This window comes from Carassius gibelio, chromosome B3 (genome assembly GCF_023724105.1).
Source record: "Carassius gibelio isolate Cgi1373 ecotype wild population from Czech Republic chromosome B3, carGib1.2-hapl.c, whole genome shotgun sequence".
In the NCBI taxonomy this organism is placed as follows: domain Eukaryota; kingdom Metazoa; phylum Chordata; class Actinopteri; order Cypriniformes; family Cyprinidae; genus Carassius; species Carassius gibelio.
The window spans coordinates 54,683,461-54,711,111 of record NC_068398.1 but is presented as its reverse complement, the minus strand read 5'-3'; the positions used below and the strand labels follow the sequence as shown (position 1 = coordinate 54,711,111).

General features: G+C 39.1%; 1 protein-coding gene across 1 annotated transcript; it reads left to right on the top strand.

Moving 5' to 3' along the window:
- The first annotated feature begins 23 nt into the window (after nucleotides 1–23).
- Nucleotides 24–23,687, top strand: LOC127952486 (zinc finger protein 271). The gene is made up of 2 exons (XM_052550965.1): nucleotides 24–451; nucleotides 18,787–23,687. Exons 1-2 carry the CDS (start codon nucleotides 223–225, stop codon nucleotides 20,865–20,867), a joined length of 2,310 nt encoding a protein of 769 aa, XP_052406925.1. The 5' UTR covers nucleotides 24–222; the 3' UTR covers nucleotides 20,868–23,687.
- The last annotated feature ends 3,964 nt before the right edge of the window (nucleotides 23,688–27,651 follow it).

Sequence of the window (27,651 nt, the reverse complement as noted above, 5' to 3'; positions counted from 1 at the left end):
TTTGTTTGCCAAACACCATTAAACCTCATAAGAAGAAGATTAGTTTCACGCGCTCTCTGTTGTTATGTTGGGAGGCTATAAACAGTTAGAAATGTTTCTTTTAAGAGAAAAATTCAGTTTTTAATCAGGTCAGTAAATATCTGTAATATCGTCCTCATAGTCGAGAGTATTATTATTTTTTAGGAAGCAGGAATATCTGGAGGATTTGCTGCTGCTGTGAAGATGGAATTTGTTAAAGAGGAGAGTGAAGAGAACACGAGTGAAGCAGAAACCAGGAGAATAAAACAGGAGAAACCAGAAACCTGGAGAATAAAACTTGAGGAACCAGAAATCTGGAGAATAAAACACGAGGAACCAGAAACCGTGAAAATAAAACACGAGGAACCAGAAACCGTGAGAATAAAACACGAGGAACCAGAAACCGCGAGAATAAAACACGAGGAACAAGGAGGTTGGTGTTTATTCTTCATTCATCTTGAATGTCTGTTTGTGGTTACATTAGGCTTACAACTGTTTGCTTGTCTGGGGTCTGGATGTTTTTGATATTTGTGTGTGCGAAACACACACACACACACATATATCAAAACGATGACTGTGTGTGTGTGTGCATGCATGCATGTGTGCGTGTGTGTGTGTGTGTGTATGTATGTATACATATATATTAGGGGTGTAACGGTACGCAAATATCACGGTTCGGTACGTACCTCGGTTTTAAAGTCACAGTTCGGTTCATTTTCGGTACAGTAAGGCAAAGAAATGCAAACATTAAACTGCAGGTTGTTTATTACTATAAACTTTTTTAACAATATGTTTACACTTTTTTTAAATACTTTTTAATAATATATATATATATATATATATATATATATATATATATATATATATATATATATATTCATGGCCTTTGAGAATCGATTTTGAATTGACCACATTTTAAAAAACGATTAATCGAAAAATCAATTTATTTACCCAGCCCTAGTGTCCAGCTTTGGGAAGCGCCTTTCATTTGTTTGTGGATGTTTGCTTCGCAAGTGATATAGCATTGTACTTGCACTACTGCTTTATTTAAATACTGTGTACCATATTTTGAAAGTAACTTCATTGCCCTTTCTGTTGAAATGGGCCTACCTTTCGCTCGCTTCTTTTGGCTTGCTCAGCTAAATATGTCTGTAGGCATGTGGTTGCGTGTGTCAACGCGCCCAGTGAGTTAACACACACACGTGTGTCATTGTATCCTCCTTTCTAAAAGGGTCCATTCACATATCGCCTCTAAAAACACGTGGAAAACGCTAGACGCGCCGCTTTGATTTTTTTCCCAAAGCCTTCGGGCACTTGCGCTCCTGAGGTGTCTGCCATTGCTAAGCAACCATGACCTGCTCTCTCCATGAAAACATGGAAATTTCAGCAACGGATAAATGGATTTGCAGCACTAAAAATTGCTTGCAGTAGCTCTGCTACTAAATTATTTAAAAAATGGCAATCCATATACAGCTATGATCAGTTGTCCCTTCATCTTGGCTGAGCTTTCAATGTTGTTACGGAAAAGGTGAGGAAGCTACATGACCTGCAAAAGTGTTTGAGTGCATCCCATTTTTCAAAAACAACAGGGAATTTCACCCCGAAGGAAGCTGATTGAGTTGGTTCTTGTCACATGACCTGGTGTGCTTGCATCATTCTGAACACCACATTTTTACTAGTATGGTGCGGACGCACCTGGAAAAAACGAGCGTGTCGCTTCCATTGGGAGCACGCATACTGCATTTGAAAAAAAAAAATTTGCGCACAAAAAAAAGATGTGATATGTGAACAATCATCTTCATTGTTCAAAATGTTTACTTTCGATTAATACTAGCGTAGATGCCATTCTTCTAATGATGTAGCAAGTAAATTTGGTGTTATGGGAAGTGTTCCTGGTTCCGGTTTACCTAATTAATGCAGCCTAAAAATCCTTTAACGGATTTGGATATTAGAAGCATATTAGTGTGTTATGTGTAAGCTAAGTTAAAGAGATGGGTCTTTTAATCTAGATTTAAACTGCAAGACTGTGTCTGCCTCCTGAACAATGTTAGGTAGGTTATTCCAGAGTTTAGTCACCAAATAGGAAAAGGATCTGCCGCCCGCAGTTGATTTTGATATTCTAGGTATTAACAAATTCTTGAGTTTTGAAACCCAGCGGACATGGAGGATTATAATGTAACAAGAGCTCATTTAAATACTGAGGTGCTAAACCATTCAGGGCTTCATAAGTAATAAGCAATATTTTAAAATCTATACGATGTTTGATAGTGAGTCAGTGCAGTGTTGACGGGACTGGTTGCTAGTTGCTGCCACTTTCCTCCCTACACTTGATTATGGTGATTTGCTCTATATAAATGCGCCTGATAAATGTTTGTCTTTGTTGGATACTGTCTACCATAATGCATTACGATTTGTGACTGGATGCAAGGCATCAGTACATCATTGTACTTTGTACAAAATAACACACTGGCCCTCATTGTCAGTGAGGAGGCATGTACATTGGCTTATTTTTATTTATAAGTCTATGCTGGATATGCTTATCTTTGCTCCTATATGTCATGTAATGTTAGTTCTTATAATTTACGCTCTGGTACAGTTCATGCAGAGTTTGGTAACACATGTATAAAGTACTAGAGACCCAGACTTGAGTAAAAGTACAAGTGCTCTATCAAAAAAGTAAAAAAAAATTACTACTCAAGTACTGAAAGTAAAAGTATTTTATGTAGTTATTAAATAAAGTAGTCAAAAGTTTGAACATATTGTTTTTATTATTTCAAATGATTAACCTAAAGGACAATCACAATTCCTTTGACTGTAACTTTGTAAACAAAAAACAGATTAAAGGGTTAGTTCGCCCAATTTGCAAAATTATGTCATTAATAACTCACTCTCATGTTGTTTCAAACCCGTAAGACCTCCGTTTATCTTCAGAACACAGTTAGATATTTTAGATTTAGTCCGAGAGCTCTCAGTCCCTCCATTGAAGCTGTCTGTACGGTATACTGTCCATGTCTAGAAAGGCAAGACAAATATCATCAAAGTAGTCCATGTGACATCAGAGGGTCAGTTAGAATATTTTGAAGCATCGAAAATACATTTTGGTCCAAAAATAGCAAAAACTACGACTTTATTCAGCATTGTCTTCTCTTCCGTGTCTGTTGTAAGACAGTTCAAAACAAAGCAGTTTGTGATATCCGGTTCGCAAACGAATCATTCGATGTAACCGGATCTTTTTGAAACAGTTCACCAAATCGAACTGAATCATTTTAAATGGTTTGTGTCTCCACTACGCATTAATCCACAAACGACTTAAGCTGTTAACTTTTTTAATGTGGCTGACTCTCCCTCTGAGTTAAAACAAACCAATATCCCGGAGTAATTCATTTACTCAAACAGTACACTGACTGAACTGATGTGAAGAGAGAATTGAAAATGAACACCGAGCCGAGCCAGATAATGACTCGTTCACGAGTCAAGAACGGTTTCTTTCAGACGCGTCCTATTCGAGAACCGAGGAGCTGATGATACTGCGCATGTGCACACATAGCATCTGAACCGAACTGATTCTTTTGGTGATTGATTATGAACTGATTCTGTGCTAATGTTATGAGCGCGGGTAAACCGAAGGCTTGGATCAAGGGCAATCATCGCAAATGACGCCATTACGTCGAGCGCAAAAGAACCGGTGAACTTTTTTCTTCAACCGGTTTATTGAATCGAACTGTCAGAAAGAACTACTGGTGATCCGAAAACCGATGCAACCGGTTCTTGACTCGTGAACGAGTCATTATCTGGCTCGGCTCGGTGTTCATCTCTCTCTTCACAGCAGTTCATTCAGCACGCGCAGTCTTCTTAATCGCTTGATTCGCTCAATGATGTGCCAGCTTCATCAAACCTGCCATCTATAGTTTTGGCAGTGGTAATGTGGGTTTGTAATGGAATGATTCGTAACATTTTTGTAATTGTAACGAGTAACGATGCAGCACATAAAAAAAAAAAAAAAATATCAGAGTAAAAGTATTAAACTCATTGAAAATATGTACTGAAGTAAAAGTGGAAGTAGGAGTAAAAAATAATACTCTAGTAAAGTACAGATACTGCCTTTTAGTACTTAAGTACAGTAGTGAAGTAGTTCTTCTTTGTTACTATACATCTCTGCATGGTAAGAAGGCTTTTAGTTATGCAGCCCCGTCCACTTGGAACACATTACAGTCTGAATTGCAATTCCAAACTCTGATTTCTATTGGTGAATTTAAGCAACGCATGAAAGTCTTGGAATTAGATGCCATCAATTGTTGTCACTGTTTTTAAAATAATCAAATTGTTTTAAACCTATGGTTAGTATAAATTGTACTTTTAAGTAGTCTGATGTTGATGTTGTTTGTTTATGTATCTGAGGGTATTGTTTAAATGTCTCTTGTTATTGTGTATATGTTTGGTGATCATATTTGTAATTATGTGCTGTTAAAATGCTGCCATTTTGGCCAGGTCTCTCTTGAAAAAGAGGTTTTAAATCTCAATGAGATCATCTGGTTAAATAAAGGTTAAATAAAATAAAAAAATATGGTCATACTTCCTGGTTCTAGTAAGAACTCTTGCTGAGGCTTTTGGACTAGCTGTAGTTTGTTTACTAAGCGTGCAGAACAACCACCCAATAAAGCATTACAATAATCTAACCTTGAGGTCATAAATGCATGGATTAACATTTATGCATTTGACATTGAGAGCACAGGCCGTAATTTAGATATATTTTTGAGATTGGAAAAATTCAGTTTTACAAATGCTAGAAACGTGGATTTTTAAGAAAAGATTGCTATCAAATAGCACACCTAGGTTCCTAACTGATGATGAAGAATTGACAGAGCAGCCATCAAGTCTTAGACAGTGTTCTAGGTTATTACATGCAGAGTTTTTAGATCCTACAATTAACACCTCTGTTTTTTTCAGAATTTAGCAGTAAGAAGTTACTCATCATCCAGTTTTGTATATAGATTATTGTAACAGCAAAACAAGGTGAGGAAGCAAGTTCAAGTAAATCGGATATTTAATAGCACAGTCAGACACACAAGTAATATAAAACAGGATAACAGGTGGGTGAGGCGAAGTCTGATGGCGATCCGGGAAGTAACAATGCCCAGTAAAACCCCTTTCACACTGCACGTCGGACCCGCAATATTCCCGTAACATTGCCTGGTCGCCATCTGTGTGAAAGCAACCACGTCCCGGAATTGATTACCGAATTGAACCCGGGTCAGGGACCTAGTAACATTGCGGTAATCGATCCGGAACGAGCGCTGTGTGAACAAAAGCCAGATCTAATTCCGTATCGAAGTGATGACGCGCGTTATCGCGCGACTCTTTTACCGGCTGTTTTGAAGGAAGATCAACATTCGCGACGAAAACATATGTACAAACTGTAATGAAGCAGAGATCAGTTAGTTCCTCACTTTCCGCGCTGACGCAGAGATCGTTTGCTTGCTTCAGTTAAAGTATAACGTGCCAAGCGTTGTCGACTCGTACATTACACGTCACGCGCTGATGTCACGTGTCGTTACGGGATCTTCAAGGGTTGTGTGTGAAAGCACGCACATATACCAGGTCATCACTGGCAGTGTGAAAGTGCCAAATCTAGCGACCAGGGAACAATTACAGGAACACTTTACCCCTGTATTTGCCGGAATGGCAGTGTGAAAGAGGCTTAAGTGACTTTGAGGAGAGGCAGCAGGAGACAAAGGAACTGAGATGAGCGAGCCGTGGGGGTGAGAGGTATAATCGGTGGGTGGTGAGGAGTGGTTAGTGTTGTCACGACACCAAAATTATTGTTTTAATACCGATACCTAGTCAAGAATTTTTCGACACTTTTCCTGAAAAGGGAAAATACACTCTCAAATATCATTGCTGTGCTTTATTTTAAATCCGGGACAACATTATAATCATATAACACACTAATAAATGAACATATGAACAGCAGATATATTAAACGTTTGAACAAAATAAGAAATATCAAAATATAAAAAATAAATTAGAGCAATGACATTCAAGGTAAAGAAAGAATAAATTGAGCAGCATTATCTCAGTTATCATAATAAACATAAGAGTAATACATTTATTTTGTCTCTGAACTTTGAATAAAAATATGAACAGCGAATATATTAAACAATGTTTCTGAACTCAGAAGATTAAATGTATAAAGATAAATATCAATTTAAGCAATGGCATTCAAGTAAAAAAAAGCAAATAAAATTTAGCAGTAATATCTCACAAATAGTAACTTATTCTGTCAGTTGTGCAGCCAGTGAGCTTTAATGAGCGTCATCTTTTTCTACCAGTCGTGGACCGGCGGCCACAGTATCACTTGTGCTTGCGCGTGCGCTTTCTCTCTCGCGCGTTCTGTCTCTCTCTCTCTCTCTCTCTCTCTCTCTCTCTCGTGCACGCATGCTCTCTCGCACTCTTGCGCTCTCTCTCTCGCGTGCGCTCTCTGGCCCATACAGTTAATGAATAATGGATCAACTACGACAGCCTACATCGCACAACCTGCGATGTGACTATCGTGAATTCATACATCGCGATATCGATTCTTAAACGACACATCGTGCAGCCCTAAAGCTAAATCAGTTTAGTAAAGCCACTAATGCAGCCATCTCGCTTCAGTGCTTTTTTGCTGCTTGTGTGAGGAGAAAAACACAGCCATCCATAGGGAGGCACTGGAAGCGTGCATTGCACACACCAACATGAAATCTTACAAATCTGGAACACAGTCATTCTTTGAAGTATCGATACTAATAAATTTAGGAATCGTGACATTTATAATTTCAGAGAATCGCTATTCGCTTGTTAAGTCTGACGTCACATAGCAGCGCTTCCGTGTCCAAATGCTCTATCAGTTACCATGAGAAAACAACAAAAGGTGCTAATATAAACTCACAATGTGATAGAATATTAGCAATAAAGTTATAATCTTAACCTTTAACTCCATACCGAAGTCCCAGATAGCCAGACAATGAAAATATAAATATAAATAAATATATACAAATTATTTGTGTTTGGGACGCTGTGAGCAGGGAGACTGTAGTGTATACCGTAAGTTTAAAAGCGTTTATCTCAAATGATAAATATGAATAAACAGTGCTCATAAATGGCTGCTGAGGTAGTATTCTCAAGTGAAGCGAGTTGAGGCTTGGACCCGGAAACAGCGCTTCTTACGTCATCACTTAACAACCGAATACTTTTGAAGTATTGGTGCACTGTGCAAAATTAAGTGGATGGTATTCCAAAGACACAGACGATCCAATGACGAGAAGTACACAGAGAACAGGAATGAGAGACCAGGCATAAACACGGGGAACTGCAAACAATGCTCTGACAAAAAAAAAAAGGCGAAAAAAAAAGGCGAAAGGCGATAAATAGGGATCGGGTTATGGGTAGCAGCTGGTGTAGATGAACAATTAACGGAGACGATCACATGAAACAATCAGTGCTGACGTGAGAAACACACCAACTCCACTCACATAAGTGCAAATCCCAAGGCCATGGTTTGACAACCATGACGGTACCTTCCCCTCTAGGAATGCCTCCTGGTGTTCCCAGACGACCCTACCTGTCGATTGTAATCATCAATCAGGGAGTGATCCAGTATGTCCCTAGCAGGTACCCAACTCCTCTCCTCTGGACCGTAACCCTCCCATTCCACCAAGTACTGGAATCCTCATAATTTGTGAATAAAACACGTTTAATTTTAGACACATGGAAGGCGGGATGAATCCTCCTGTACGGCGGAGGTATTTCAAGGCGGGCTGTCACTGGACTAATAATTTTGGTGAAGAGGAACAGGCCAATAAATTTGGGAGCTAGCTCATTAGAAACGAAACGCAGCGGAATGTTGTTGGTAGAAAGCCACACTTTTTGACCCACAACGTATACGGGAGGCCTTGGCCTTGGTGCGCGCCCTCACCTGGAGCAGAGTCTAGCTAGCTCTGGTCAACATGTCGGTGGCACCTCGGGACAAAAGCGTGGGCGGAGGGGACTGTGACTTCAGATTCCAGACTCAGAAAAATAGGTGGCTGGTAACCTATGCTTCACTCAACTACACTCAATTACAGTAACAACTGTTTCCTTGGCTGAGGGTAATTTGGGCAAGGGAATGAAATGTGCCCCCTTTGAGAATCGGTCCACTACAGTCAAAACGACCATCATGAGGGCATTAGGGCGGTAACAAAATCTAGAGCAATGTGGGACCAGGTTCTCGAAGGGACAGACAGCAGTTGAAGAAGCCCGTCCGGAAGTAGGTTAGACATCTTACCACTGGCGCAAACTGAGCAGGCCAAAACACATTTTTTTTGTCACTCTCCATACTGAAGGTTTTTGGGACATATCCTAATGACAATGAGGAATTAGTAATAGTCAGAAGAGCATCTATGACTTCTGGAAGCACCTCTTTTAGGAGTTTAGGTGGAATAGGGTCTAACATGCATGTTGTTGGTTTAGATGATTTAACAAGTTTATACAATTCTTCCTCTCCTATAGTAGAGAATGAGTGGAACTGTTCCCCAAGGGGTCTATAGTGCACTAATGCGATTCTGTAGCTGGAGGCTGAATGGTTACAATTTTATCTCTAATAGTATTGATTTTAGAAGTAAAGTAGTTCATAAAGTCATGAAGCTGTGATGTTGTTAAATCAGTTTTTAATGCTTTTCTGTAGGATAGGTAACTTTCCCGCCAAGCAATACGAAATACCTCTAGATTTGTTTTCCTCCAGCTGCGCTCCATTTTTCGGGCTGCTGTCTTTAAGGTGCGAGTATGCTCATTATACCATGGTGTCATACTAGTTTCCTTAACCTTCCTTAAGCGTAAAGGAGCAATTGTATTTAAAGTGCTAGAAAAGAGAGTCCAACAGAGTAGTTTCTGTTACATCATCAAGTTGTTCTGAGGTTTTGGATATGCTAATGAATTTGGATACATCAGGAAGATAACTTAAAAAGCAGCCTTTTGTGGTAGAAATGATGGTTCTTTCATACTTGTAAGAAGAATTAGAATTTACAATTTTGGCTCTATGTAGTTTGCACAAAACTAAATAATGATCTGAGTAGGGCTGTAGCTATCGAATATTTTAGTAATTGAGTATTGTTGAAAAACCCATGACATAGTAATTGTAGCTCCACCCACTGTTGACAGCTGCACCCTATTCTGACTCCAATTAAGGGCCTTTAAAAAGGGTTGCTTTTGAGCAGCAATCAGTTCACTCCTTGTTTACTGCTCTGGATTCTTTCATATGGTGATGTGGCTGTGTACAGATGTAAGTTTATTGTTTTTGTATGGTTTGGATTTTGTTTGTAATTCATTTATGATTGTTTAACTTTATTTGTTTATCTTGTTTAAGTTCAGAAACCAGTCTGATACACCTGTGGAATGAATGATGTACCGGCATTGGTGAAATAAACGTACAAATGGATGTTGTCTCAAGGTGTTTTAACTGACATCCCATTGTGATGCTCCCCCTATGAATAAGCAGTATCCTAAGAGTCTTTTACATGGTCCTTCGAGCTGGAGTTGAGCATTCCAATGGATCAAGAGCAACATACTAACCAATGCCATGTACCACCTCGGCGAGAGTCTTCAAGACAGACCAAGCCTCCAGTCTATCTTGAGGACTGAGACTACCTTACCGCCCTCGAAGCCTCCTCGAGCCAGTCAGTCAGTTTCCTCAGCCCCAGTCCAAAGTAGAATTGAATATGCCAGAGAGAGTCATTCTGAACCTTGTGACCCTGTCTTACTGGAAATGAAGCAGTTAAAGGAGTTTGTAATGGAATTAGGCCGAAGTGTGAAGCAGATAAATTCCAAAGTGAATCGGATGTGTTCTTCAGGAAGTTCTTGGTCATCTGAAGAAGGTAGCAAAAATGTATCTGCACCGCCCTCACCTGATAAGGATTCTCTCGTCCCTTGTACGGTGACTGATTCAGCTGCAGCATTAGCTCAAGAACTCAAGAGTTCATCTACAGGAACAACATCATGGGAAAGTTTGTTCCGAGTTAAAGTCACCACTATGTGTGAGTAGAGCATCCTCTCTTCCTCCACCTCCTTCTATAGTGCTGACTCCTCAATCCCATTTGGCTCCTGAATTGAATGTTTCACATGTAAATCAAGTCCCTACTAATGTGAACGTTGTTAGCCATCCAGTGTCAAGGCATCTACTTGCAGATCGAAGCCCTTATGCTCCTCATTTGTCTACTTTGATGGGAAGTTCACAGTATCCGGCAAGTCAGTTCATGGCCCCTGATTTGTATGCTCTAAACCCTTGGGTGGATCCGTATCATCGGTTATCAGGACAGTCTCATGCATCTAGACCTGCAGTGCAGCCACCAATCCCTCCTTGGGCTATGAATCCACCATTGTTTGGCCCAGTTTATCCTGGTTTTTGGCCACCAGTACCAGGTCCTTTTGTATCCAAGCCATTTGTCAGTTCCTATGAATGCTGTTCATCAGCAAGCACAAAATTCCCAGGGTTTTATGTAATCTCAGTATCCAGCATTTTCACAGAGGCTTTGCATAATTCGGTGGTTAGATCTGAACCTCCTATTAGTCAATTACCTGTTCCTTCTACATATTTGGCATCTGGCACGATTACACCATCTGTACCCATTACAGCTCAAAGTGGAAATATGACCAATTGTGTCCAGCAGGGGAATCAAAATGTTCAGTCTTCACTACCATTAGCTATGCCCAGTTTACCTTCACCTCTTTTTGTGAGACCTATTGTGCAACAACAAAGTAACAAGATACAAGAGAATAATCCTGTACCTTGTGTTTCTCAGTCTTCAGTTCAACAGCCTGTTTCAAGTTCTCAAACAGGATATGAGCCAAGAGCCCAAGTAAGCTATCATCCAAGATCTTCTCGAATTGAAGGTCCTTCATTTCCATATCTTTATAAGGAGGATCCTAAACAATTCATATTGTTAAAGATGGCTCTGGAGAATTTACTACCCCCAGATGAGACCGAGCAGTACAAATTCCACATTCTCCTAGACCAGTGGTTTTCAACCTGTGGTCCGCGGCCGCGGTGGTATTGCAGGTGGGCCGCCAATTATTTTCTGTTCATTTCCAGTCCATTCTAGGGCTGTGCGATTAAAAGAAAACGTCCTAAAATCACGATTTGAGCGTGCGCGTATGCCTAACTCCAGGTTCACACACTGTCTGTGATGCGCCTTTTTTCTGAGCCAATGTTGACGGATCAGAGCGTTCTCACTGCGGTAAAAGGCTAGAAATAAAAACGTGCGAAAATAATTCATGTCTAACACATGAGCATAGAGTGAATTTGTTAGTGAACAGGATGCAGTTAAAGTGAGAGGAGACACGTTTTAAGTGTGCACACTCTCTCCTCGCAAAGCAGCGTGTAGCCTATCTGAGCAAGCACGACCGGTTTTGTGACAGAGCAAAGGAAATCTGCTGCGAACAGAGAGATTCGCACTCATGCATTATTTTAATGTGCTTTCGCGTTATATTTATGCCCTCTCACTGCTGGCCGCATACACATAGCCTACTGTATACACACTGCAAACACCTGAGGCACCGCTACAATTAATGAGCTCTATGAACAATGCATGGCAAAAAAGAAAAAAAAGTCCCTGTATACAGGATTTTTTTTTTTTTTTTTTTGCCACAAGTCTATACATTTTTTTACATCTTCACTATAGTGATAATTTTGACTTATGTCTGTTCTAGAGATGTTACAACTTTTTGATAAAGCTCTGATTGGTTTTCTTTTGGAAATATGTTTCAAATTAATCCTGAATGCATTTATGACTGTAAAAGCACAATTGCAAAATTGATAAAAAAAATCGCGATAGTTTTTTTTTTTTTGTCCATATCGCACAGCCCTAGTTTATTCAATAAATATAGTTTAAAATCTAGCTTCTGAGTACTAAGTTATTAACCCAACAATAGCGGGGTCAGTTAATTTTTTTCAAGTGGGCCGCGCAAACATATGTGTTTGGTTGTGTGGGCCGCGAGTTGAAAAAGGTTGGGAACCACTGTCCTAGACCATTACAAATTGGATTCAGCACGCAACTTAGTTTTGGCTTATTCTAACCATCCTCTGCCATTCAGTGCAGCGTGGGCAGCCCTCCAGCAGAAATATGGTCAGCCACATCAATTAGTTTTGAGAGAAATTGCTGAGATTATGGGCCTCCCAACCATTAAAACTGGTGATTCACAAGCTTTCGGTAGCTTAGCAGTTTGTATTCGTGCCTTGGTGGGGATGTTACAGTCTTGGGGTGAAGGTGAAGGAGCAGCAGAGTTGGCCTGTGCTTCTCATGTACAGAAACTATTGAGTAAACTCCCCCCTGAACAAGTTGCTAATTACATCCGGCATAGTAGAGCAACTCGACCAGGAGAACCCAATAACTTGAATTTCTATTCATGGCTGCAAGAGGAAGCAGAATGTCAAGCAATAGTAGGACAAGTCGGTGTTGTCCGGCAGAAACCTAATGACCATTACCAGATGGGGAGGAAACTAAGGCAGTACCAACCAACTACAACTATTCTTCATGAAGTAAGTGGTGTTCCAGTAGAAAAGATCAGTGATTCTTTTAGTCCCGTCCAAAATTCCAGTTTTGAGGGAAAGGAGTTGCTGAGGTTCCCATGTCCATTCAGTAAAAGTGATGATCATCACCTCAGTAGATGCCAAGCTTTTAGCCTGCTTGATCTGGAGAATATGAGAAAATGGATTAAAGAGCATCATTGCTGTTGAAGATGTGGCAGGGCTCATCAGGCCTCTCGGTGTGACTTAAAGAAAGGATGTCCGAAATGTAAAGGTAAACACCTGGGAATTCTACATGAGGTGAATCAGAAGAAGCCAGACTCTGGTGTTTTCCTGCTTAGTCGCCCAAGCTGTTCCCCAAGAGTTGTACTGAAAGTAGTTAAAGTCCTGCTGAGCCATAATGGTAGATGTATGGAGACTTATGCCATCTTAGATGACGGTTCTGAAAGGACAATGCTTCTACCTTAAGCAGCACAGCAACTTGGATTGAAGGGCACAGCTGAATCATTGGTGCTAAGAACTGTGCATCAAGACACAGAGGTCCTGAGAGCAGCCAGTGTAAACTTTACAATTTGTCCAGCAAAAGAAATATCAGATCCAAGGGGCTTTCACTGCACAGGGATTGGGCCTTCCTGAGCAATCCTATCCCATTTCTAGCCTTCTAAAACGATTCAACCATCTAAAGGGACTTCCACTGGAAACATTTAATGAAGTCCAGCCTATGCTTTTGATTGGTTCTGATCATCCGTATCTTCTAGCTCCAGTGGAGAAGGTTCGTCTTAGCCCTCATGGGGGACCAGCCGCAGTTCATACCAGATTGGGATGGGCTCTTCAAGGTCCAGTATCGTCAGCTCAATCCAATGAGACTGAAACCCAGTGTCTGTTTCTTTCTGGAGTTTCCATTACCTCTCAACTCCAACAGGATGTAGAGCGGTTATGGCAAGTGGACGTGTTTCCCTATAAGAGTGAAAAGACCATTATACGGTCCAAACAAGACCAGTATGCCCTAGATTGTCTTAACCGGTTGATGACGAGAGACTGTGAATGGTGTCTCTAAATATGCCACTCCTGTACTTCGTTCAAAGCATGCACCCTTGTTCAATGCTCCTAAAGTGGCAGTTATATCATCCCTCCAATGGACAGAGCGTCAACTGACACGAAACCCAGAGCAGGCCCTTATCTATGAAGGAGAGATTCAAAAACTGGTTGATTCTGGTTATGTGAGAAAGTTGAGTCATGAAGAAGCCTTTCAAAGTAGTGAGTCCTGGTTTGTACCTCACCATCTTGTAAAGCATAATGGAAAGAATCGATTAGTGTTTAACTGTTCCTATATGTATAAAGGAGAATCACTGAAGGCTCACCTACTGCCTGGTCCAACCTTAGGGTCATCCTTATTAGGTGTACTCCTTCGTTTTAGGGAACATCCTGTGGCCATAAGTGGTGATATTAAGTCCATGTTTCATCAAGTTTGTCTGTTGCTTTCTGATAAACCTCTCCTGCGTTTTCTGTGGCGATGCATGAGACTGGATAAGCCAGCTGACGTTTATGAATGGCAAGTTTTGCCATTTGGAAGTACCTGTAGCCCTTGCTGTGCGGTTTATGCTTTGCAGAAGCATGTAAGAGCTCTACCAGAGGATTGTGAAGATGTTAAGTATTCTATCACCAAGACTTTTTATGTTGATAACTGTCTACAAAGTGTTATGGACATCCCGACAGCAAAGGAGTTGGTTGGGAAGTTATGGACCCATTTGAGAGATGGAGGCTTTGAAATTCGACAGTGGGCAAGTAATGTTTCAGAGGTGGTGGAGGATCTGCCCAGCGACGCAAAGACTGCCCACACTGAACTTTGGTTATTTTTCAAGACTGTTCAGATCCTAGTGAAGGCATGCTGGGACTAATTTGGCACTGTGCCAGAGATACCCTCGGTTACAAACATCGTCCTGTTGCTTATGATTCTCTTACCTTGCAAAATGTTTATAGGGTCCTTGCAAGTCAATATGACCCTATAGGGTTCCTTCTACCTTTTACCACTAGAGCCAAAGTCCTGCTTCAACAAATGTGGAGTAAAGGAAGACAATGGGATGATCCTGCACTACCTGAAGGTATTAAGAAGGCCTGGGTAGCATGGGAGAGTGAACTTCCTGCTATCACATCCATTGAACTACCAAGAACGTATGGTCCTGTTAATCTTGATGGAAATTCCCTTAGGAGGGAGTTGCACATTATTTTGTGATGCCTCAGAATTGGCTTATGGGTCAGTGGCCTACTTAAGGACTGTCAATCAGGAGAGTGAAGTTCTAGTCTCCTTTGTGTCTCCTTTTATTTTTTTTGATTAGTCGACTACTCTAACGATTATTTTTATTACAATAAATAATCTAATGTTCTTTTTTTGATTAGCTAATAAATCCTTTGGATAACTTTACAAAAAAAATATAAGTACAACTTCTAATATAATATTTCAACCAATGTAGTTGAAGTTTTTACAGTATACAAAAATAAAGACGCAAAGAAAATTAATTTGCTATGGTAAATATGAGTTTACAATAGCGCTTATAATTAACCCCTTAAGTGTCACCCCCCCCCCCCCCCCTTTTTTGGGGGTAGAGCTGATTCAAATTGATGTAATTCTGGAACGGTTTGGAATATGAACCTAATTTTGGGCTCGTTTTTAAAAGAAGTTGAATAAAATTTAAAACAAAAAAGTTATAGGTGTTTAAGTTTGTTGTAATAAAAAAAAATAATTTAATATTAATTTATATTTTATTAAAAAAAAAATGTGCTGAATTTAATTTCATGTCAAATGAAAAGCCTTAAGTCTAAATAAGTTGTGTTCCATTGATATCACAAAAAAATGAGGTTCCTGTGTTATTTTTAGTCGCTATACCAACAATGTCCACTAGGTACTAGTCATGCTCCTTGTATGAATTGTAACACAGTAGCCACAAATTTACAGTTGTCTGAGACTTCATGAAATGTTCTTTAGCATCACAAACCATAAAATGTAGTCAGGGTTCTGCTATGGTTTAGCATGGTTTCCAGAGATCTAGAGCTGATTCTGGGTAGCTCGGTGGTTTGTGACTGTTGTCTCGCGGCGCGCTGTCTTTTAAGGGGCTGTTCACATATCGCATCTTTTGCACGCTCATGTTCATTATTTCCAATGTAGGCGTGCGGTATGCGCGCTCACAATGGAAACGACACTCACGCAAAATCAGGCGCGTCCTGACCACATCGAGTAAAAAACATCTCAACTTTTCAGAATGCCACAAGCACACCGCGGGTCATGTGACAAGAACTAACCAATCAGCTTCATTCCCGTAACAACGTTGAAATCTCAGCTAAGATGAAAAAACTGCTGATCATAGCTGTATATGGATTGCCATTTTGAAATAAATTTAGTAGCAGAGCTACTGCAAGCGATTTTTAGTGCTGCAAATCCATTTATCCTTTGCTGAAATTTCCGCATCTTCAGGGAGAGAGCATGTCATGGTTGCTTAGCAACGGCAGAGGCCCCAGGGGCGTAACTGCCCGAGCGCTTTGGAAAGAAGGAGAAAGCGGCGCGACTAGCGTTTTCCACGTGTTTTTAGGCGCGATATGTGAACAGCCCCTAACGCGTGTTTGAAATCCGTGCCAACAAAGACTTACTTTATTTTTTATTTTAACACCGGAGAGCGCCAGGATGTTTTCTTCTGAGGTGCTCGTGCATCGCAGTTGTGCTGCCGTGGTACACCATATCAATTTTTGTGTACCATTTTATCCATTTTATTCCATTTTATTTGGCCTCTGTTTGAAGTATTCCCATACTTTTGATAACAGTGGTCTCTGTTTATGTGATAGAATGCAACTTTCTTCATTCCCAGTATGCCATTACATGAGATGTAAACAGTAAACATTTCACGCACGTCAAAATATTTTTGTAGTCAACGTAATCGATGACGTCAACGCGTCGTTGCAGCACTATTCTGGATAATGTTTTATGAAGCAACATTACTTCAAACGAGTTATACTTGAATCCTGCCCTCTGAGAAATCCTGAAAACATTGTTGTAAATTGAAGCAACACCTCCCCCTTTGCCTTGTAGACGCGGCTCATGTTTATAACAGTAATCTTGGGGGGGTGGACTCATTTAAAATAATGTAATCATCAGGTTTTAGCCAGGTTTCTGTCAACCAGAGCACATATAGATTATGATCAGTGATCATATTATTTACAAAAAGTGTTTTCGTAGAAAGGGATCTGATATTCAATAAGCCAAGCTTTATCATTTGTTTATCCGTATTGCATCGGTTTTTTATTTGTTGAACATCAATTAAATTGTTAATCGGGGAACAGGTGAAAAAGTGTCTGTTCTGAGAATTAGCTGACCTCTGTGACGCGAGGCAGCTAGCAGATGGTCAGTTTAGCCAGTCTGCCTGCTTCCTGACCTGGGCCCCAGTTAGTCAAGCATAAACACTAAGACTATTTGCCATATTTCTAGAGAGAAGAGTGGCGCCACCCCAGTAGGGATGAAGACCATCTCTTTTAAAGAGTTCAGGACTGCCCCAAAAGCTCGTCTAATTGTCTATGAAACCTATGTTATTCTGTGGGCACCACTTAGACATCCTGTCATTTAGTGATGACAATCTGCTATGCATCTTTCACCACGGTAAGCAGGGAGGGGACCAGAGCATATTACAGTGTCTGACATCGTGCTTGCAAGTTCACACACCTCTTTAAAGTTATTTTTAGTGATCTCCGACTGGCGAAGTCGAACATCAGTCAGCATGAATAACAATCTTACTGTATTTACGTTTTGCATTTGCCAGCACTTTTAAATTTGCCAAGATGTCAGGCACTCTGGCTCCCGGGAACATTTAGTGAACATATATCTGAGCTAAACTTATACTTAGCCTCCAACTCGCACACTGGTGAGTAAAATCTGAGAATTTATTAGCCATTGGTTAATATAAGACATCATTTGGTCGCCAGAAGGAAGATTTAGTCGCATATGAGAGTGATTTACTCACAATGTAGAGGGTTGCTATGTAGTTAAAAAACCCGCACATCTCTGCCATTCATTCACACAGAGACGCACAGAACATGTCGGATTCATATTTCAACCAACTTTTGCAGCTTAACATTTACAGATACTGGTGCATATGGATATTTAATTTGATTAATATATGCTAACTTAAAATAACTTTTAAAATGTAAGTTTCATTTTCTTGACTGGATTTTGAGATTCCGTACGTGTTTTCTGCTTCATGAAAATCATAGCGCTGTATGCGTCAAGAACCGTGTTGACCGGGTCCTCGGTACCACCGGTACTTTACCTGGTACCGTGACATTTTAATCTTTTTATTACCAACTTGGTACCGAAGTACTGGGTCTTTTGACACACACACACACACACACACACACACACACACATATATATATATTTATTTATTATTATTATTTTTATTTTTTTATTTTTTTACATAATATGAAATCAAAACAATGTAAACATTTTGTGTTTGTGGACTAAACAGCTGCGGATCAGTAGCGGACTGCAAACACATCATGTGTGAAAGCACAATGAGTCCATGCTGCTTCTGCACCACATATGTAACACACACGGACTGCATACACTGCAGACCGAGAACCGGGGTTACAGGGAAGATGGATACTGCAGAACTAGTAGAACGTGACACAGAAGAACTTGTGCCAAAAAGAGGAACCGAGTCTGTTGTTTGGAAGTCCTTTGGTTTACAAAAATCTGACATCGACCAAACAACCATTTTATGCAGGTGGTGTTGGGCTAAAATTGTCGCCAAAGGCGGCAACACGAGCAATTTGCTCCAGCACCTTAGCCGCAAGTACGTCTTGGAATATCAGCCAGCAGAAAATGCATTGAACACCTCATTATGCATTTAATAAAAAAGAAAACCGGCATAGTTTTGAAGAAGACAGTGATTTTTTGGAATTTTTTGGTCAAACCACCCAGCATTAATATATATGAATTTATGAATATAAAACTTTTCCTAGGGCTGTGACGGTGGTATTACCATCAAAGTGATACAAATCTTCCACCGTCACAGCCTTAGTAAATTTTCTATTTTTCTTATTTTATACAGCTTAAAGACCCTGGGGTCAAATTGACCCCAAAAAACAAAGATGCTTCCAAATGATGTTAAAAATTGAATGGGGTCACTTTTATGTTGAATTTTCTCAGCTTTTAACAAGTTATCAAAATTACATATTTTTTACTTTTGTTTCAGAGTTCATGGAAGAAAAAGAGGAGAATACAGAATCAAATGAAGTTGAGGAGAAAAATCTGGTCAAAACTGGAGGAAAACATTTGATTTGCTCTCAAACCAAACGGAAAGATTTAAAGAAAAAAAGAGCCAAGAAGTTTTTCAACTGCACTCAGTGTGGAAAGAAATTGAAACACCGATTCAGTTTAAAGCGTCACATGAGAATTCATACGGGAGAGAAACCATTCACTTGTAATCAGTGCGGGAAGAGTTTCAAACAATCACCTAACTTCAAGAGTCACATGAAAATCCACACTGGAGAGAAGCAGCACGCATGTTATCAATGTGGTAAAATGTTTTTATGGGCTTCACTTCTAAAGAAACACTTGAAAGTTCATGCGAAAGAGAAACCACATCCATGTCATTTGTGTGGTAAGAGTTTTTTGCATCTACAAAGTTTGAAAGTACATCAGAAAATACATACTGGTCTGAGAGAGTGCATGTGCTTTGAGTGTGAAAATACATTTAGTTCAGTGAGTAGTTTAAAACTGCACGAGAGGATCCACACTGGAGAGAAACCTTTCAAGTGTTCACACTGTGACAAGAGATTTGGTCAGTCAGAACATCAAAAAATACATGAGAGGATCCACACTGGAGAGAAACCTTATAAATGTTTACACTGTGAGAAAAGATTCAGTGTTTCATCAAGTCTGAAAACACATGAGAGGATTCACACTGGAGAGAAACCTTATAAGTGTGCACACTGTGACAAGAGATTCATTCAGTCAGTACATCTAAAAAAACATGAAAGGATCCACACTGGAGAGAAACCTTATAAATGTTCACACTGTGACAAGAGATTCAGTAATTCATCAAGTCTGAAAACACATGAGAGGATTCACACTGGAGAGAAACCTTATAAGTGTTCACACTGTGATAAGAGATTCAGTAATTCATCAAGTCTGAAAACACATGAGAGGATTCACACTGGAGAGAAACCTTATAAGTGTGCACACTGTGACAAGAAATTTAATCAGTTGGTAAGACTGAAAACACATGAGAGGATCCACACTGGAGAGAAACCTTATAAGTGTTCTCAATGTGACCAGAGATTTATCAATTGGCCAAGTCTGATAAGACACAAGAGGATTCACACTGCAGAGAAACCTTATAAATGTTCACACTGTGACCAGAGATTTCTTAATTGGCTAAGTATGAAAAAACACGAGAGGATCCACACTGGAGAGAAACCTTATAAGTGTTCACACTGTGACCAGAGATTTAATTATTTGCCAAGTCTGAAAAAACACGAGAGGATTCACACTGGAGAGAAACCTTATAAGTGTTCACACTGTGACCAGAGTTTTAATCATTTGACAAATCTGAAAAAACATGAGAGGATCCACACTGGAGAGAAACCTCATAAGTGTTCTCACTGTGACCAGAGATTTAATTATTTGCCAAGTCTGAAAAAACACGAGAGGATTCACACTGGAGAGAAACCTTATAAGTGTTCACACTGTGACAAGAGATTCAGTGATCCATCAAGTCTGAAAACACATGAGAGGATTCACACTGGAGAGAAACCTTATACATGTTCAAACTGTGACAAGAGATTCAGTAACTCATCAAGTCTGAAAAAACATGAGAGGATCCACACTGGAGAGAAACCTCATAAGTGTTCTCACTGTGACCAGAGATTCAGTGATTCATCAAGTCTGAAAACACATGAGAGGATTCACACCGGAGAGAAACCTTATAAGTGTGCACACTGTGACAAGAGATTCAGTGTTTCATCAAGTCTGAAAACACATGAGAGGATTCACTCTGGAGTGAAACCTTATAAGTGTGCATACTGTGACAAGAGATTCAGTGATTCATCAAGTCTGAAAACACATGAGAGGATTCACACTGGTGAGAAACCCTATAAGTGTGCACAGTGTGACAAGAGATTCAGTGTTTCATCAAGTCTGAAAACACATGAAAGGATTCACACTGGCGAGAAACCTTACAAGTGTTCACACTGTGACAAGAGATTCAGTGATTCATCGAGTCTGAAAACACATGAGAGGAGTCACACTAGAAAGAAACCTAATAAGTCTTAACACTTTGACAATAGATTCAGTGATTCATCTGGCATACCCCCCTAGAAAGACATGTTTAAAGACATGGAACCCCCCCCCCCCCCCCAACACACAGACACACACCTACTTATTCCTAAAAATCAAGCCAAGAAAAACATTCACTGAGTGGAGACATCAACTAACATTTGGACTTTGCATTGACTAGGATCACAGACTTGAGGAGTTCACACCTTGCTGATGAACAGGGGGTCGTTTGGATGGGAATTTAACTCTAAACTAACTCATGTTACATTATATTCTGTTTCTCTAGACACACGACCATTGCACCAGTCACACTGAGACATGTCAACAGATACACAATGACATTTTTTTTTATATAATCGTTCTGCTTGAACCTGAGAGGGAATGATGGGTAAATAAAGGACGTTTTGAAGAAAAAACAGATGCAAAGAAAAGGAAAAAGTTTTCCCCCATCTTCACTTTGAAAACATGTATTCGTAATGTCTGTATCCTGAGAGATCAAAGTTTCTAAGGTCATTTCAGCCTTTCACTTGTAACAGGCTAAGCGTTACTTGGGTTTTATATTGTATTTTCCTTGTCTATTGCCTAAAGAGTTGACAAGCGTAATACCACTAGGACCTCTTGAGGGCACAAGTGAGTAATTGTTACAGGATATCAGCCTGGTAGTCAGAGAGCAAGTGTGTTCATTTGGTAGAGGGTAGTGGTGGAAATTATGATTCTTTCTAGAGATTCGTTAATTTTCAGTTCGTTCACCAAAATGATTCGTTCAATGATTCGTTCAGTTATCATTTCTTCGTATTACACAAAATATGCCAGCAGGTGGCAAAAAACAGTGTATTATGTGTTATGTCTTTAGTCAACGAACGTATTCGCTTGTTACAAAAACTAAACTGGCTTTATTAAAATGTGTATAATTGCATTCAATATATAAAGTCTAATTAAGTTGTTTAGATGAACAAAGCACAAGGTTTTCTTGCCTAATTAGCATTTTAATTGTTTGGTCAGACAGTTTGTATATTATATATTCACATTCATAAATCGGGGATTAAACGTGGAGTTCTGTAAGCTAAATATCAAAACAAGCATATGTGCACAGTGCTGTACCTTTGCATTTTCCGAGATTGACATGCTAAATGGCAGACTAACCCGGTTTACTCTCATTCATTACGTTCACGAACGAGATAAGCTATGTAACAGTTAATTTCATTCACGAATGACATGTATCCGTTCATTCAGCTCATTCACGAATGACATGTTTCAGTTCAGTCATTTCATTCACGAATGAGATGTACTAAATCATTCAACTCGTGCAAGAGTGACATGGGTAACGTTACCAGTTCAGTCATTTCGTTCACGAACGATAAGATCTCTAGATCTAGTTCAGACTCATATGAAACTTATATGAAATGTTCATTGAAGGGCGTTTTCGTTCACTACATTCAACAAATCACATAATCTGTCACATCTCATACTCGAAGGCTATTGGCTCAAGGTTGAGTAATTATTTGACAGGTTGAAATGGTTGTTACCCGGTTCACCGAGCTGCGCATGCGCTACTAATAGCGCCGCGCTGCTGTGGAGGGAGGAACTTCACTGAACGAGAAATATGAGTCAGTGGATTACGTGAACGAGAATGATTCGTTCACCTAAAAGATTCGTTCAAAAAAGAACGATTCGTTCACGAAAGACACATCACTAGTAGAGGGAAACCTCATGGTGGAACTGCTACTACCTGCTTACTGGTTGAAAGGCATAATTTTTTGAACTTTGAGTTTATGCTCAAACAAAGGACTATCTTTGTTGTATATTATATTTCAGTTGACTACCATTGGTCCTTCCTGCTCTGGACATTTGCTTTTTTTGTGTGTAAGCATAGTTTTGAAGTTGTGGATTACCATCCATAGCATAGCGAGGCTACGACGCGTGGCCTTCAACTGCACACATTGACTCTACACTGACTCTTCACTCACTGGATTAAGGATTATAACATTGCGTCGCACTCAGATAACCTGGTGGATTCCTCATCGTTTCATCTCACCTAAAGACTAGACTTGAACGCTATGTTTTCTTTATTTTTGATAACGCATATGAACAGAGACAAAGACTGTTCTATTGTTTATTTTGGTGGTAATTAAATATATGCACTGGTGAAAAGAAAGAATATTTGTCTAGTGAAGTGGTGTTACTTTTCAGTACCATCCGACTTTCTTTTGAACCCCCTCAGTGTAACATCTTTAAAAGAAAAGGTGGTGTTGCACACTTGTGATATGATTTTCTTCATAAAAATGAAATAAACATTTGCTAATCCATATGTTTTTCTCCAGTGTACAGCAATGTAGAGGAATAGCCCCATTGTGAATTGTGAAGAAGGAACAACTGCAAAGGAAGCGAAAAAGTTTTCCGCCATCTTCACTCAGTGGGCTTTGAAAACATGTCTTTGTTAGGGTCTCGGGAGATCAAAGTTTCTGAGGTTCTTTCAGCCTTGCACTGTTACTTATTGATATGATTTTTTTTTTTTTTAAATGGAGCATTTCTAAAAAAAAATGTGGCATCATTTGGGCTCTTTCTACAGCATGGTCGGAAAATAAGAAACTCCTCTAAATTATTTGTCTCTATCTCACAAACTAGCACTGACTGCATTCAACAAAAAAGAAAAACTGATGAAGCTGAAAAACAGATTTTTTTTAACAATCAAAAAATTAAAATGAATAAATAACCACCAACCTGTTTGTTCTTGAGTATCTTGCAGTGTATTTGATTATGCAGGGTTCTGGATCACTCATCTTCTCTCTGTTCTCTTTAATAAACTCAGTCTTTACAGATTCCAGCTCTTCCCTGATGATTTTATGCTCACTGATGAAATTGATTTGGTGAATGTGTGATTGATGTGGAATAAGCTTCACTGATGACATGATTTATGTGGGAGGAGCTGATCTTCCAAAAATAATACTAAAATATAAATTTATATCAACATTTTATATTAATGTTATGTTACACTTGTATATATAATATAACATTTATTTCAAAAATAAATAATGGTAAGAAATACAGCTGAAAGCATAAAACATAAATAAATGTACAGATTTATAATTAACAAATGCCCTCAGTCTGTCGACACCAATGAAATGAGCTTTAAGTGTCCCTTCACAGGAGTTCTGTAAACATCAGCATAATAAATAAGGTGAAAACCAGAACTACTGACATGAAATAAAGAGTCTTTTCAGCAGCTCTGGGAATATTGATGAGTCTCAGACTATCAACACTCATCCAACAAGATATTCAGTTCATCAGTGTTTTAACCTTTCACCCTGCTGTACATCAGTGATCATCCTCCACACCCATGACCCAGTACACCCTGCTGGAAAATAAACAATAGAAACCACAGAAATACTAATGGTTCTACAAAGACCCTTACAAACATCATCTTTTAAAGGGATCCCCGGGTATTAAGAGATGTATAGCTTAATATACCATAAATTATGTCTCTACTTGAAATATGTAACTGAAAACCCATGAAAGATATATGTTATTTTTAAAAAATTACATAGTTTTATATATATTTTGGACTATGGGGGCTCCATTATTCTGATGACATCAAATGGTTGCACTCGGTGTGCTACTGCTGTTACCTGTTGCTGTTTTTACCACATTACAAGTCGGAATAGGCAACTCGGAAAATAAAATACTGATATGATGACTACAAAAGAGCTTACAGATGGTGATGGATATAAGTATAGGCTTAATCCAAATGCTGTGCCATCGATTTTTCCCCAAAAGGAGCCTAAACGCCCTTGATCTCAAGGGAAATCTGCACTGAGAAACTCCTCCAGCCTCCGCAGAATCATGATGAGCTTCGGCATGTTTACCTTATAACAGGATGGCATAGCGTTTCTTATCTCAGACTTTTGTAAGCTGTTACAGTAGCTGTGGTCCACCAAAAACCTCAAAGGCATCAGTGCTTAAGTGGAGAAAAAAGCGGGTCTTTAGGACGTTTTATTCGTCCACATGAATCTTCCCATTCTTTTCTCCTCTTCTTATCGCTAGGAAATCAGTGTAGTCCTATATTGCTTATTTTGTTGCCCTCCGACTGAAAATTACACTCAAAAGCCACACAATGTGGTATCGTATCAGTATTTTATTTTCTTGTGTTTATTTTCTGAGTTGTGTCGCGGTAAAAAGCGTTAGTAGCTCACCAAGTGCAACCATTTGACGTCATCAACGCAAAATCTACTGTGCACATAAAATAATGGTGCCCCCCACAGTGTAAAAACTATGTCGATTTTTTTAAAACAACATCTTTCACGGGTTTTGTTACATATTTCAATAAGAGACATAATTTATGTTATATTAAGCTATACATCTCTCAAAACCTGTGGATCCCTTTAGGTAGGTAGGCCTATTATCATTACTAGGCTATAGTTATAATTGGCGGAAGCACCAGACTTCTAATGTGAGCTTGCATTATTATTATGAGTAGTAGTAGGCATATCATCATTACTAGGCAATTGCTATATAATTATATGAGGTTACATGCTTTATTGTTGTTGTTATTATTATTATTGTCATCATCAACATCAGTAGGCCTATTATTGTTATTATTACTAGACCTAATAGTAATTGTTTTCTCTAATTAGTCCCTTCAGAAAAACATGATTATGCGATCACCTGATTTAATGCATAATCAGCCAAAGGCCGCATATTTATGCGGGGTCGCATTTTTTCAAATACGCCGCTCTTTTGCCGCATAAATTGCCGATTTCAGAAAGCAAAATATGCGGGGCTAGCATGATTTCATAATCCCTGTATTTTCGTTGCAAAAAACTCACATATATATTAGCAGAAAGTTGAAAAATGTTGCGTTTACTTCTCACAAGTAAAGCGCCATTTTCCCCCTATTGCCATGGGAACCTTATGAAGTGACGTAATTACGTGAGATGAACGTTATCTGCAAACCCCGTGGTGAAACCAGGGTGAAACTTGAAGCGTGCAAATCATTCTTATTTGCCAACAAAAATAAGCACAAAAGAACGCGCAAAGCAGTTTCCCAATTTGTTACATGACAGTGGAGCCAAATTATATTGCCAGAACTTGCGAAAACTGCGGTTTGATGAAATAGAGAAAAAAGGTGACTCTCCCAACACTAGGCTACTAACACTGTTGTAGTTTCATTGAGAAGTTGATACAACTTTACAGTTGTAAGATTGCACTTTTTTGTTACAGAACAGTACCAAAAACTTACAGTTGTAATTATATTAGTAGTATGTAAAATAATTTACATTGCAGTAAGAGATTGCAACTTAAATATTCTGTGATTTAGTATGGTCGCTTATCATAGGAAGTAATAAGAAATTACTCTTTACATTTAGGTAGTAGCCTAGTGAGAAAAAGGTGTTGGGGGAATCACCTTTTTTTTCTCTTTTTCATCAAACCGCAGTTTTTCAAGTTCACGCAATTTCATCGCATAAAATTGCAAAACTATCCCGCATATTGCATCGCATTTTTTAAGAAAACGTGCCGCAAAATCAAGGATTTTTGCCCGCAACAATCACAAAAAAATCCGCGTTTTTCTGGAAGTCTTTCTTATTGAGGTGGACCTGTCCGTGGTGATCACGACTATTTTCAATCCTTTGTCCAAAATAGAGTCTACACACCTTTTGAAGGCTACTGGTTCCATTGCAACAGAGCTTGTTGCTTCTGTAACCTATAATGAAAAAAAAAAAGACTTATTTAAATATTCAATAGTTTTTACTACTTTTGACAAATTATATTTGGGCAATAGGTAAAAAAGATATATATATATCAGTGGTTCCCAACCTTTTGAAACTCGCAGCCCACACATCCAAACACATATGTTTGTGTGCCCCACTTCAACAAAATTAACTGACCCCACTATTGTTGGGTTAATAACTTAGTACTCAGAAGCTAGATTGTTAACTGTATTTATTGAATGAACTGGCAATGAACAGTAAATAACTCAGACTTGGCACAACTGTATGGAAGGCATTTTCTGCCAAATTTAAATAAATAAATTACATGATTAAAATGAAAATTAAAACCAGATTAACGATTTCATTACAGAAAACTGTACGCAAAATATGTGACAAAATTGAGAATTAAATTAAATAATTTCATTTTCACAGTGACATCCCTGTCAAATTGAAACATAAAATGCAATTGGTGATTTCACATTTGATTTTCAATACAGTCTCGAGGCAAGACTGCCAATATTAAAATGAAAAGCCAAACGTGAAAAATAAACTACAAATACAGTTTTTACAAAGCTCTTTATTAACGCTCACGCAATAATGGTGACACAATTCAAATTTAAATGTAAATTTTACTTTTCATTTTAACTCCTCTTTTATTTCACAGTTTTCATTTTCGTTTTCATTTTCAAAGACAACCTGCATGCAAATTCTATGTTAATGAGTGGGTGTGGCTCAATTACGCTGTTACGTGGAGGAGCTAAAATGGCGGTTATGGCCAGTATAGCAGCAGAATTAAACCAGCTAGCAAACATTTCGGATGATGATGACTTCATTTTGCTACGAGTTCAATCTATATTGGATACACTTGGACATTTTGCAACCGTCACAAACTCCGATGTCGATCCTCGAGTTATAAATAGTCTTAGTGAGGTTGTGCAGTGCCTTCAAGTTCGGTAAAACTGGCAAGATATTCACAGATTCGACTTTTCCGGATCAATAACTCGCGAGAGAAACGTTTTTGGTACACGAATTATGCCTCTTTTTACTCGTAGTGATGTAGTAAACGAGCTACAAGC